Source organism: Brassica rapa, chromosome A03 (genome assembly GCF_000309985.2).
Source record: "Brassica rapa cultivar Chiifu-401-42 chromosome A03, CAAS_Brap_v3.01, whole genome shotgun sequence".
NCBI lineage: Eukaryota > Viridiplantae > Streptophyta > Magnoliopsida > Brassicales > Brassicaceae > Brassica > Brassica rapa.
In genome coordinates, this window is record NC_024797.2 from 3,520,652 (window position 1) to 3,535,162 (window position 14,511).

The 14,511-nt window shown below is 38.7% G+C and overlaps 2 protein-coding genes across 4 annotated transcripts; both read left to right on the top strand.

The window, feature by feature from the left end:
* Window positions 1-469: 469 nt before the first annotated feature.
* Window positions 470-6,117, top strand: LOC103856273 (AT-rich interactive domain-containing protein 4B). Of its 3 annotated transcripts, XM_009133374.3 has the most exons (4): window positions 470-648; window positions 1,037-4,024; window positions 4,361-5,571; window positions 5,855-6,117. In XM_009133374.3, exons 2-3 carry the CDS (start codon window positions 1,085-1,087, stop codon window positions 5,558-5,560), a joined length of 4,140 nt encoding a protein of 1,379 aa, XP_009131622.1. In that variant the 5' UTR covers window positions 470-648; window positions 1,037-1,084; the 3' UTR covers window positions 5,561-5,571; window positions 5,855-6,117. The 3 variants fall into 3 exon arrangements, with proteins under 3 accessions (XP_009131622.1, XP_009131618.1, XP_009131619.1); XM_009133370.3 differs by having other exon boundaries at window positions 4,361-6,064; XM_009133371.3 differs by having other exon boundaries at window positions 525-850; window positions 4,361-6,064.
* Window positions 6,118-9,778: 3,661 nt separating this feature from the next.
* On the top strand, window positions 9,779-14,197 carry LOC103856274 (5-methyltetrahydropteroyltriglutamate--homocysteine methyltransferase 1). The gene is made up of 11 exons (XM_009133375.2): window positions 9,779-9,962; window positions 10,541-10,906; window positions 11,007-11,094; window positions 11,443-11,570; window positions 11,661-12,052; window positions 12,136-12,299; window positions 12,383-12,463; window positions 12,558-12,724; window positions 12,804-12,909; window positions 13,036-13,286; window positions 13,376-14,197. Exons 2-11 carry the CDS (start codon window positions 10,557-10,559, stop codon window positions 13,944-13,946), a joined length of 2,298 nt encoding a protein of 765 aa, XP_009131623.2. The 5' UTR covers window positions 9,779-9,962; window positions 10,541-10,556; the 3' UTR covers window positions 13,947-14,197.
* Window positions 14,198-14,511: the final 314 nt, after the last annotated feature.

Below are 14,511 nucleotides of genomic sequence, written 5' to 3' on the forward strand. Positions count from 1 at the left end.
AAGAATCCAGAATTTTGTGTCTTGACCTCATCAAGATCAAACCCAACTTTCTAACTTGCACAGTTGCACCATGTCACATTAAATCAGCACAGCAGATTCACCGAGGGCGAGGTGGTCCAATGGAATGAGCAACTAACTAGTGTAGCCAGTCTCAAAGGCACGTGAAAAAGAATGGCATCACAAACCATGACCAAGAGTCTGGTATCATGGTCAGTGTTGGCTTCAGAATTGAGGGGAGCATTGAAATGGAAGCTCATTTAAGTTCTCGTTCAAGTATTTGACCAAACAGACTCCCTCACCAATCAACTTCTAGATACAATAATACAGACAATCTTTTGTTGCGTGCTTCTAGTCTTCTACACAACTAATCAAATCTGTATTTTTCTTTATAATTAATTACAAAGAAACAAACTATGTTTAGTATGATTATTAAAATAATAAAAAGGAATAATTGTAGGAAAAGTAGGGACGCCACCACTAAGGAACCAGCTTAATAACAAAAGAGCCCAACGAAGAATTGATCATTTGGTTTGCTGTAAAGAAAGCCAAAAACAGAGCCCACTCTTCTTCGTCTTCATCGTCTCGTCCCTATAGTCAAAACCATTTTTTGATTCTCTCTCTCTCTCCCCAATTCAACTTCCCCGTAAGGTACGTCTCCGACTTTCCATGCCTTCCCCACGTCTCTCTCTCCCCCATTCTTTTTTTTTTTCATTTCATTTTCCCTGTCTACGTCATGACTCGTTTAGGGCGGCTAACGAACTGATGAAAAATTGTTGTAACTATCGGATTTGATTCTCTATTTTCTCCACGATCTGTACCTGGTGATTGAGCTCACCAATCACAGATTAGGGTAATCTTCGATTTATCGATCCGATTTGGAAATGATTTACCTTTTATCGGTCTCGTGTGCGTTAGATCCGATCTTAAATGTTGCATGTGATTTGATCTGAAAAGTTTCTACCTTTGAATCAAAACTCTCATTAAATACGATCAAAGTTGCTAACTTTATCTTTAATTTGAATGTTTGTTCTTACAGAAACAACCTGGAGAAGAAGAAGAAGAAGAAGAGGAAGAAGAAAAAAACATGATGAGTGATCGGTCGGAGCTCAGAGTCCACCTACGGAGATCGTTTGACATTATGATCAAAACCTCCTACAGATGGATCTGCGACCATCCCTTCCTCCTCGGCTTCGTCGCGTTTTTGTATCTCCTCCACAGAACCTGTCCTCTTCTGTTCTCCGCCTTGGTGGTTGCATCTCCCGTTTTGGTATGCACTCTGGTTCTGCTTGGGACGATTCTGAGTTTCGGAGAGCCGAACGTACCTGAGATCGAGAAGGAGAAACCGGAGACTGTCTACGAGGCTGCTCCTTTTAGAACCGAGGTCTCGAGGGATCCTTTTTCTACTGTTGTTGAGAGAGGTGGTGGCGGTGGGGAGAGTTTTAACGTGGAGAGGTTCCTGGGGAGGGAGAAAGAAGAAGAAGATGTGGTTTTGGATGGGAAGGATGTTGCTGATGGTTTAGTGGAGAATCTGTTGAGCGAGGTTGATGACGATGGGAGACCTTTTGATTATAGGCCTTTGGTTGATGAGACTCTTGATGAGGTGAAACGTGGTGGTACTCATGTGAGGTTTGAGGAGAGAGCTTTTGTTGTGGACGTGGATAAGAAGAGAGATGGGGTAATTGGAACTGAACAATCATTAGATGCAATGATGGACGAGTCAAAGGAAGATCAGATGGATGTATCTCCGGTTTCCCCTTGGAGGCCGATGAGGCACGAGGAGGACGAGGATGATGATGCTGATGACTCGCTGGACTCTGGTTCAGACGGTGCTGAAAGCTCTTCGCCTGATCCTTCTATGACTGACATCATCCCCATGCTTGATGAGCTTCACCCGCTTCTACACATGGAGAATCCAGGTCGTGGTGCTGCGGATCTTGATGGATCGGATGCGGCTTCGGAGGGGCCGCATAGGAGTAGTAGCGATGAAGGGATGGAGTCTGATGTTGACAGCGAGAGTAATGGAGAAGAGGGAGATAACGAGAACGAAGAGGAAGAGGAGGAGGAAGACGAGGATGAAGAAGAGGAAGAGGAGGAGAAGAAGGAAGAGAAGGATGATGAAAGCAAATCAGCTATCAAGTGGACAGAGGCTGACCAGAAGAATGTTATGGATCTTGGAACTCTCGAGCTTGAAAGAAACCAACGGTTGGAGAATCTTATCGCCAGGAGAAGAGCTCGCCACAATATGAGAATGATGGCTGAGAAGAATCTGATTGATTTCGATAGTGCTGAGATTCCCGTTAATATGCCGCCAATCTCAACTGCAAGGAATCCATTTGATCTTCCGTATGATCCGTATGATGATATGGACATACCTGGCTCTGCTCCGTCCATTATGTTCGCGAGGAAAAATCCATTTGATTCTCCATTTGATCCAAATGAAGAAAAGACAGACGTCAAGGGTGAGGGTTTCGAGGAAGAGTTATCTTCTCAGCAACCGAAGGATCAAGTGTTCAGAAGACATGAGAGTTTTAGCGTTGGTCCATCGATGCTCGGAGGTCCCAGGCATGATAGGCTGCGTCCTTTCTTTGTGCTGGAGAGATTAGCAAACGAGGGAACGAGCTATTATCCATATGAGAGGCAGCTCAGTGAAGTTAGTGAATCAAAAGTCAGTTCTGTTCCTGATACTGAATCTGTGTGCACAATCCTTGAGGATGACGAAAAGAAGGTGGATGAACAGGATGCTGATAGAGATACAGAAAAGGCTTCTGACCGTGATGAAGAAAAAATGCATTCGGCTTCTGACCATGATGATGAAGAAAAAAGCCGTTCAGGCTCTGACCGTGATGAAGAAAAAAGCCATTCTTCTGAAGATTCCGATTCTGATGAACAAGGTGATAGCAGGAATCTTCATCATGATGTGGCTGAGATAGTACTGGGAAGTCCAGAAGCACACCATGAGGAATCAAACGTGACGGACGGAGAAACTTCTGATAAGTCGAAACATGATAATGAAGAGGATTCCAGTGATAGTGATTCGTCCTTATCAGAGACAGAAGAAGAGACAGGGGAACCTAGTGAGAATGAAGCAACGATGGTCACTGAGGAGAAAGTTGATCTTCATGAAGAATCAGAAGCTTCTTCTTTTGGAGGAGGATTAGAAATCCATGTTCCAAGAGGGGTGGATGATGATGATGATTATCACCGTGATCATGATGTAGCGCCTGCTTTCATTACTGCACGCCCCTCGCTGGAGGACTTAGCAGCTCATGATCTTAGTGTGGACGACCATCACGTAGAGCCTGTTTACGATACGAGTCCTCGTTCTGGCAGTAGGTTCCCATCGTTTTCTTCGGTGTCGTCTGATTACAAACCAGATCTTCCTGAAAAGAGTGTGGAAGAAGTACATGAAAATGCAGACAATGAAGGTGAAAATGCGGAGATTCATTCCACTCCTGGTGAGACTGAGAGAAGTACAAGGGAAGTAGGAGAGAGTAGCTCACATGTTGCAGGAGAGGCAAACCTTCACATTGGGGAGCTGCATGAGGAAGTGAAAGAAGTATCTTCAGGGATGCTTGAACAACATCTCCCAGTTGAGCATACATGTTCACCTGATGTGGTACATGACATAGCTGAAACTTCTGTTAACAGATCAGTATCTGAAGGGATAATGCACGAGGAAGAGGATAAACAAAAAGATGAAGCAATTCTTCAAACATTCAATGCCGACATCCCAATAGACAGTTACTCCACTTTGTCTTCTGGAGCAGTTGAGTATGCTGAGACGCATTCATTTAATGACGAAGACGTTCAGCAGTCGGAGCAAGATTCAGTTCAGTCATCAGTTTCTGATGCCAAGGAAGAAGCACACCCCAACCAAACTATGGATATTGAAGTAGACTCTGTGAATGCTAGTACTCAAAATGTGGGATCTGAAGAAACGACTCCTTATGAATCAGATAGAGAACTGACCTGGTCTGATAAATCTGTGGTAGAACAATCATCACCTGGACCTGGTGAAGATCAAGTAAGTCATGAAACTTATCTTCTCTCTTAGATGCACATCACTACAACATTTATCAGATGAGTTTAGTATACGAACTTCTACTGCTCTCCTCTAAGCTTAATACTCTATGTGATGATACTTAACATCATAACCTACAAGATGAAAGAGATAATATACGATCAATTACTTGATGATACTTAACTTGTTTCTTATCCTCATGTCATATTTAACAATTGTATTCATCTAGATTTGTGGTTTCTTAGCTGGAATTGGATATAATACCTTTTGTTTCTTTGTTCTTTCTGCAATTTGCTAAGCAAGAGATCTGTTTCTTACCGTTGTGCTGCGTTATTGCAGGCACCAGCTCGTGCAGCTCCTGTTAGTGTGGTCTTTTCCAGAAACATCACTTTCCACGAGTATCATGATGCTCCTGAAGATACAGCCGATTTATCTTGTTTGACATCTGACACATCCTCATCTCCAGCAGAGTCTCCCGAGTACAAAACACCTATGGTTGGTGAAGGCTCAAGGGCGGAGTTCTTCCAAGAGACTGTTTACGACGAGCTTGACCATGTGGTGGAGCGGTTAGATCAGCTTACAGATTTACATGCAATATCTGAAACTCCTCCTGAAGTTATCAACGAAGAGGCAGACGAGATCAAAGAGATTGATGAAGGATTGTTGTCTGAACTCGACACGATTGGAGACTTCAGTGTTAAGGAAGTTGTGACAGATTCTGAACCTGGGCCATCTTCGATAGGATCAGAGACTGCCAACGAACTGACGGAAGCTCTGCCTGTTCTGGAAGCGAGATCGGTTGAAGACATAGAATCTGCTTTCCAGCAGATCAATGAAGGATCTGAGGTTGAGGATGTTATTCTTCCTAGTACCGTTCAAGACCAGTTGGCTCAAGAAAATTATGGAACCGAGTCAGATTTGACAGTTGTGGAAGCTACATCGAAGGATGATCTAGATACTGCTATGAACCAGGCTGTTGAAGAGAGCATGGGCAAGCAGCCAAAGTCACCAGAGCCAGAAGGTGGGTCTGGAGATGTCAAGAGTGCAGTAGAAACCGAATCATCAGGGTCTTCAGTTGAAGAAAGGTCTCTTGATGAGACAAATGTTCATCTGAACAACACACCTGTGAAAGAAGAAAAGAAAGAGGAAGAGGAAAGTAGACTGAAAGAGGAGGGAACCACATCCGATGTATCGTCTATCGAAACTCGATCACTGGAGGAAATCCCAAAACCTTCTGAACCAAAAGAGGAGATGGCCATGGAAGTAATCTCTGAAAGAGTGGTGAATCCTACAGAAAATGTAACAGTCAGTGATGAAGTTGTGACTGAGGAAGCAAAAGCTGAGACCTCAAGCAATGCTGATGCGATTGTACAGAGTCATGATTCCAAAGAAACTCCGGAAAGTTCAGGGGAAAGCATTGCAGAGCAAAAAGAGAAGACAGAGAAGAAGAAGGAGAAGAAGAAGAAGGAGAAGAAGAGTAAGTCCAATTCTTCAAGCTCGAGCTCGAGCTCAAGCTCTAGTTCAAGTGACTCAGATTGAAAGATCGAAGGGTAACACATCTGAACTCAAGTAAATATATGTTTGTTACGTGGTAATGATAGGCACTTCTGGGTTTTGTGTTTTTTCATCAGACTGTGTGCTCTGTTTTAAGAGGGGCAAGAAGAAGCCGCTAATCTTTTTTTTTTGTACCGAGTTTTCTCTTCTTTGCTGGTTTTTGTGCGTCTGCGTTTTCCTTCTCTCCTATTTCAGCTTTCATATTTATTGATTCGATTGATTTGTATCTCTTCATCAGACTGTGTGCTCTGTTTTTGGTTTGTGACTTGAAATATGCAGCTCTATAAATTGGATTGTATTGAACATGGGAAGTGAGAGCTGAGAAAATGTATTGCTGTTTGGATTTTTCTTTGAACGTGTTGAGTTTGAGTTACTAGTAGTGTAAGCACTGTAATCTATAAGAGTGGACTCTACCTACTACCTAACAAGGGTTTGGCTTTTCGTTTTCATTGTACACTCGCCTGTTAACAAGAAGCCTTGTGATTGAGATTCAGGTGAATGATTTCTGAATTCTATTTAAGGTGAATAATTTCTGAATTCTATTATCTTCTTTCTGAATCTTGAGATTATTCGAAATTGCTTAAATTAACAGCTTTCAAGACAAATGATGATGTATACGTATGCCTATCATTATTAACTCACATGGCTAAAAGCATACCTTTATCACAAAAGCTTATAAACCAGCAATAAGGATGTTTTTGGATCTTGTGATTCGTTTATTATTTTAATTATACGATCTACCAAACTCAAGATGACGTAAAAAAAAGTGAGATATACTAAAAAAATATGGTTTTTATATGTAATTTTCACAAATACGCGTACGGGTTAATTCAATAATTTCATAAAATACATCACAAAACTTCTTTTTGCGTGTGAGCTGAATCAGCTGATTACTCCTGTTTAGGATTCAAAACAATAAAATGAAAATAAAAAATGATCATTCTCATTAAATGCTCGTGTGAATGTTGCTATTTTTATAATGGTAGATCTAGTTCTAAATCCACCGACAAACCAACTTAAGGATATGCCTTGTTACTTGAAGTCTCATCTCATGTAACTGATGTTCAACTTATTTGCTGTGATTGACAATTACTCGTAAAATAAACAGCGCAGAATACAAACATACTAGGTAATAACCCGCGCCTTGCGCGGAATGTGATTATTAGTTTTGTTATTTTTAATAAAAACACATTAAATCTGTTTAATCTGGATATCGGTTCGGTTTTAAGTTATTTTTTGGTTTTTAATCTTCTAAAATATAACCATTATTTTAAATTAATATTTATTTTGGTTTGTTTTGTTAGAATGTTTGATTTTTTAGTTTTTTGGTAAAAATCAAAAATTACTATTATTTATTTATTTTCATGTTATAAATTTTAGATAATCGTCATGTCGAACCAATGGTTTCATATCATAGTTTGTAAGCGGATAAGAGATCAAGAAAAAAAAAATTATTAAGACAAATCATTTCACTACAATTTGGTCGGTAGTGAAAGAATCATTAAGAAAAAAAATAGTTCAACTTTCAAAAAAAAAATAGATACTTTAGTGGTGGTAAATACTTATAAAGTGCTCACATTAAGGTGCACATGTATATGTATGTAAAAGTATATAAGAATAAATGACAAATATATAAAGATATTGTTAATTAATATTGAATGACATTTTTGTTCTAAATAATACATGAAAGATAAAATTAAAATTAATTAAAAATTATAAAGGCCTTGACTTTAGTGAATTTTTTTCATATAAAGAAAAATCAATTGTATTCGTAAATAGAGGTGGACACAGATCGAATATCTGGGTATTTGGAGGCATTCAAGTCGATTTAATCTTTAGCCACATGGATAGTCGGTGACTCTGATAACCGAAATGATTTAGAATTTTAAAGAATATCCTATTTGATCTGTAAATAAAATAAAATTTATAGAATAATTGAAAAATTTAATAATAACATTTTATTACAAAATAAAATATTATTTAACTTTTTAAACTTTAATACCTATTATAATAAATTTAATTCATAAAATATTGTAAACTTATATAAACTATAATATATATAACATATATATATATATATATAATTCTGTACATATATGTATATATATGCATATAAAATATCAAATTTGATATCCGTTCCTAAAAATATTGGAATTTGTGATTTGTTTTTTTTTAATTGTATTTTAGTAACTGATTTAGAGTTACGGATATCCATATTTTTTTGTTCAAATCAAAACGGATTACGAATCGAATCAAAATTTAGAAATATTTTGCCTGACTTTATCCGTAAACAATAAAAATAATATATATATATATATATAGTTTAGATTTTGATTCGTTATTTGTTTTGATTCGAAATGAAAAATTTAAAGTTTTATTGGAACCATGCATATGAGTTTTATATTAAAAATATAAAGTATATAATGTGAACACATTTATGAATATAGTGTGAACGCGTTAGCATATTTATTATCAAATCATTGTGAGGCTGCCACGTGTCTATTATAGTGTGAATGCATTTATTACAATGCTTCTCTTTTAATATATAAGGGATAATTAACCTATAGTTTTTATCCATATTCTGTCAAACACTCTTCAGTAAACATTTGGTTGACGTTGATTAAGGAAGAATCACTACTTTGTCGACTGAATTGTCGGTTTGGAGCAGCATCACCATCTTCCACATTTTATTATTTTTTAAACTCGAAATACACACCTACACAGTTTCGGATACAAGAGAATGGTACTCAAAAAGTCCAACCTAGTTCTTGAACTTGGACCATACTCACGACTCCCTCTACAAGAGCTTATAAATTAATAAAGTAGTGTATGTGCTATGGTTAGACTTCTATAAACAAACATTGAACTACATGATAAAATTAAGGATCAATGATTGGTATGAGAAAAACCATATCGATCCCACTATGCATATATTTCTTAGACTACTAGTATGTGATATGGACTTTTAGTCCTTCGAATGTCCTAACGCAAGCTTGAGAAACAGTGAGGTTCTTAAGATGTCTATACAAAGTTTATTTTGCAAGCGTCAAAGTTTTTTTGCTTATCATTAATATTCAAGATTTAACTTCATAAAAACATAAAGAAAATTCAAAATAGGATTAGAAGGAAAAAGTAACATGTAATTAAGGGAAGCGATGAAGATAATATAAGTTAAGAATCAATATATGGTGGCCAAATCATCAGCAAACAACAACATCAAGACCACTCATCACTTTGCTTATGAATCTTAAACAATTACATATATATTGTGGGGCCACAATCCTTCTCCACCAACTATAGTCACCAACCCTAATATTTTTCTCGGCCAGTTCTATAAAAACATAAATATCATGATTATGACTATTGTATTTACTAAATTGAATGTTAATGAAAACTAACCTAAAATGTATTTTTAGTAGTCAAATTATGGGAATTTATTTTTTATTTTATCAAAAATAGTCAGCTTCAACCTCCACATTGTTTCCAAAACGCTGCCGAGCACGAGCAGCGCTCAATGTCGATACTCTTCGTACTGAATGCTAAACGCCGTCGTATTTAGCAGAAACTTCACTGTGAAATGTGAATCCCCACCAACCTCCGTGGGTCCCATGCCACCTACTAATCGCTCCACGCACACCACCAACTACTCCCCTTCACGTTTTAATTCTCTATTTAATTTCTTAATACGACTAACTAGATGATTAGAATTTACTACAGTAAAAATAAATAGATTGATCTTTACTAATCCAAACTACTAATACAAATTTGAAGCTAAGATATTTCTGTTAATTAGTTAAGATATTATCTAAAGATCCGTTTTAGTGAACCATATATTACTTTGTTCATATTTTTAAATTTCAAGCCAAAATACATACGCAACTAAAATACATTGAAGAACATAAATTACTAATAATTTTTTAAAACTAAATTTTATATGAATTTATTTTATTTAGTATTCGAGTATATATATGATTCAATTATAAATAATATGTGGTGAGGGAAACAAATAAAGAAAATCAGTGAGTGGTTTTTTTTACATCAAAACATATTGTGGGAAAATAAAATGAAAAGGTGATAGCTATGTTGTAGTACTGATAGAATCGTATTTACTAGCTTTATTCATACTTATTAATTTTCTACACTTATATTTGGTAAGAAAATATATTGTAGGAAAATAAATAGCCGTAAAAAGAAAAGAAAAGAAATAAATAAATGATAAATGCCGAAAATATCAACCACCAGATCTAGACAATAATGCAGAGAGCCCAACGATCTATCATTATTTGTTTTTGCTATAAATAAACTCGCAAGCCCACTCTCCTTCCTCGCCTTCTCTTCTTCGTAGCCAACCCTTTCTTCTCCTCTTCTCCGATTCTTCCTCCGTGAGGTACGTCTCCGAGTTTCTCTACCTTCCCTACGTTCTCTCTTATTTAGCTAGCGTCCCCTTCGTTATTCATTTCGTTCTTCGTCTCCACGTTGTTATTGTTATTACTACTCTCTCGACTGTGATTAGAATATTCGATTTATCCACGATCTGTTTGTTCGTACTGTGATCTAAACGGTGAGAGAGCTCATCAATCACAGATCTGAGTTTCTAGTGTTATTCGATTCGTAGATCTGGTTTTTGGATCTGATTTGCGATCTATTGAAAATGATCGTTGTTATGAATATGAGCTCGTGTGTGTGTTAGATCCGCTTTAGAACCATCTCGTAGTGACGAATGCTGCATGTGATCTGATCTAAAACTTTTCAAATTCCACTCTGAAGTAGACTCGTCTCGTTTATCTCAATCATATAATACGACAAAAAGCTGCTACACTTTTCGATTTTTTTTTTTTTTTGCGTACACGTGAACTGTTGTTGGCTGCTTTCTTGGAGTCAGTAACTTAGCCTTATTATTATATATATTAATAAATCTTTTATTTAAATTTGAGATATTAATCTTGTTTTTATTGTTTGATGCAGAAAAAGAAAATCAAAAATGGCGTCGCACATTGTTGGATATCCTCGTATGGGCCCCAAGAGAGAGCTCAAGTTTGCGTTGGAGTCATTCTGGGATAAGAAGAGCACTGCTGAGGATCTTCAGAAGGTGTCGGCTGATATCAGGTCGGGTATCTGGAAGCAGATGTCTGAGGCTGGGACTAAGTACATCCCAAGCAACACCTTTGCTCACTACGATCAGGTTCTTGATACCACCGCCATGCTCGGTGCTGTTCCACCTAGATACGGTTACACCGGTGGTGAGATTGGGTTGGATGTTTACTTCTCCATGGCTAGAGGAAATGCCTCTGTTCCCGCCATGGAGATGACCAAGTGGTTTGACACCAACTAGTGAGTCTCGAACCCTCTCTTGTGTCCCTTGCAGCCACATTGTTGGTTGAGTTTTGTTTTTTGAGTTGTTGACTAATGTAATGATGTTTTATTGATGCAGCCACTACATCGTCCCTGAGTTGGGCCCTGAGGTTAACTTTTCTTACGCATCGCACAAGGCGGTGAATGAGTACAAGGAAGCTAAAGCAGTACGTATCATTCTTCACTATTATCCATCTAGTTATTTTGAAATTACTAAATTTACTATGCTCTAGGATTATAGGATTAATTTATTGGAAATAGTAGGCTTAGGTTCTAGGATTTAGCGTTTGAACTTAGATTCATTGATTGGTGTTTCACAGAGGATACTAATGCTTTAAGAATATACTCACTTGCATATTCACAAGCCACATTTGATAGAATTGCTTGAAGAAATTAATTCGACTGTTGTTGGCTTTTGTACACCACTACACCTAGAGTACTTTCTTGGTTTTCTGCTAATTGTCTTTGTACTGCTGTTTTAAAGTTCTGATCTTATAAACTTGATGGTTATGCAGCTTGGTGTTGACACCGTCCCCGTACTTGTTGGCCCTGTCTCTTACTTGTTGCTCTCTAAGGCTGCCAAGGGTGTAGAGAAGTCATTTGACCTTCTTTCTCTTCTCCCCAAAATTCTCCCTGTCTACAAGTAAGAAATCACTTCTTTTTTAATCTTTATTTAAGTTATGAATGATCCTCTAACTTGCCACTGAATATTATGACTTTAATTTGTGTACAGGGAAGTGATCACCGAGCTTAAAGCAGCTGGTGCCACCTGGATTCAGCTTGACGAGCCTGTCCTTGTCATGGATCTTGAGGGCCACAAACTCCAGGCCTTTACTGGAGCCTATGCTGAACTTGAATCAACTCTATCTGGTTTGAATGTTCTTGTGGAGACCTACTTCGCTGATATCCCTGCTGAAGCATACAAGACCCTTACTTCGTTGAAGGGTGTGACTGCCTTCGGATTTGACTTGGTTCGTGGCACAAAGACTCTTGATTTGGTCAAGGCCGGTTTTCCTGAGGGAAAGTACCTCTTCGCTGGTGTTGTTGATGGAAGGAACATCTGGGCTAATGACTTTGCTGCGTCTCTCAGCACCTTGGAGGCACTTGAGGGTGTTGTTGGAAAGGGTAATATTTCCATCCAGAATCATCCACCCAACAACAACCAATTATTTCAAGTATTGATGTATTATCTTTCTGCATTGATGCAGATAAGCTTGTGGTTTCAACCTCCTGCTCTCTTCTCCACACCGCCGTCGATCTTGTCAACGAGACTAAGCTTGACGATGAAATCAAGTCATGGATGGCCTTTGCTGCCCAGAAGGTCGTTGAAGTGAACGCATTGGCCAAGGCTTTGGCTGGTCAGAAGGATGAGGTATTCTTGACTTAAATTTTATCCACCTGCTTCTTTATTGGATCGTTGAATAATCTGCAATTTAATATTGTATTTTCTTTCAGGCCCTTTTCTCTGCCAACGCTGCTGCTTTGGCTTCAAGGAGGTCTTCCCCAAGAGTCACCAACGAGGGTGTGCAGAAGGCTGTAAGTTTGACGTCAAAGCTCAGCCATGTTCACAGTCACTGATTTGTTTTTTAATCTTTTATTAATCGAGGTGGTTTATGATTCTTGTTCTCAGGCTGCTGCTTTGAAGGGCTCTGACCACCGTCGTGCTACCAATGTTAGTGCTAGACTTGATGCTCAGCAGAAGAAGCTCAACCTCCCAATCCTGCCAACCACCACCATTGGGTCTTTCCCACAGACCGTAGAGCTCAGGAGAGTTCGCAGAGAGTACAAGGCGAAGAAGTAACTCTCCTCAATTTAATCCCTGGCATTTCCTTAAACGGTATGATACTAATGGTTTCACTTATCTCTCTTTAATTAGGGTTTCTGAGGAGGACTACGTTAAGGCCATGAAGGAGGAGATCAAGAAAGTTGTTGACCTCCAAGAGGAACTTGACATCGATGTTCTTGTCCACGGAGAGCCAGAGGTGGGCTTTTCCTTTTAATTTTCTATGTTATTGACTGAACCGCGAAGTGGAGAGCTGACAATGCAAATTAATTTTTGGTAGTCCTTGTTAATGTTTCTGACGTGACATGTTCCCACTATTTTGTAGAGAAACGACATGGTTGAGTACTTCGGGGAGCAGTTGTCTGGTTTTGCATTCACTGCTAACGGATGGGTCCAATCTTATGGATCTCGCTGTGTGAAGCCACCAGTTATCTACGGTGATGTGAGCCGTCCCAAGGCAATGACTGTTTTCTGGTCCGCAATGGCTCAGAGCATGACCTCTCGCCCAATGAAGGGTATGCTTACCGGCCCTGTCACCATTCTCAACTGGTCCTTCGTCAGAAACGACCAGCCCAGGTACATACAAAACCTTTAGCCTGAAACGAACACAGTTTACAAGAAAGAGAACGAAGTCCCTAAAACATGTATTTTAAATTACTTTGCAGGCACGAAACCTGTTACCAGATTGCTTTGGCCATCAAGGACGAAGTCGAGGACCTTGAGAAAGGTGGAATCGGTGTCATTCAGATCGATGAGGCTGCACTCAGAGAAGGACTACCACTCAGGAAATCTGAGCACGCTTTCTACTTGGATTGGGCTGTTCACTCCTTCAGAATCACCAACTGTGGCGTCCAAGACAGCACCCAGATCCACACTCACATGTGCTACTCCCACTTCAACGACATCATACACTCCATCATCGACATGGATGCTGATGTCATCACCATTGAGAACTCCCGATCTGATGAGAAGCTCCTCTCTGTGTTCCGTGAGGGCGTGAAGTACGGTGCTGGTATTGGTCCAGGTGTCTACGACATCCACTCCCCAAGAATACCATCTTCTGAGGAAATCGCAGACAGAGTCAACAAGATGCTTGCTGTCCTTGAGCAGAACATCCTTTGGGTTAACCCTGACTGTGGTCTCAAGACCCGTAAGTACACAGAGGTCAAGCCTGCCCTGAAGAACATGGTTGATGCGGCCAAACTCATCCGCTCCCAGCTCGCCAGTGCCAAGTGAAGAGAATCTTGAAAAAGGGATGAATGATTTGAACAAGGAAACGAGTTCTTTTTTTTTATCTATAATGGTTGTGTTTTTGTTTGGGTTGATTACTTTTTAAAAAATATTTTAGTCGAAGTTAGATTCGATGCATATGGTTTTCTTTGGATTTGCTGCAATGTCTGTTTTCTTTTAATCTCCTTTATTTCTCTGATGGAATGTCTTTTTGTAAGGTCTCTTGAAAGGAAATAAATGATCGATTCTTATACAAATATTGAACTGTTTCTAAATAAGTATTCGAATTTGAAGTACAACTAATCCTCCTCATTGACGTCAAATGCAATGTACATCCTCATTGATGTCAAAATGCACATAAATTAGATGACGTTTCAATGTATTTGCTTATTACCAGATGTTATTGATTGAAATGTGTTTTAAGTATTATTAATGATGTTTATGTTTCAATTTATGTGTTAAATTAAAAAATGCCAAATAACAAAAATGGAGGGAGCATTTTTTCTTGAAGCTGCTGAAACTTTGAATTAAATAGAATACACAAAAGTTTCAGTGGAGAAAAAATGTGTAC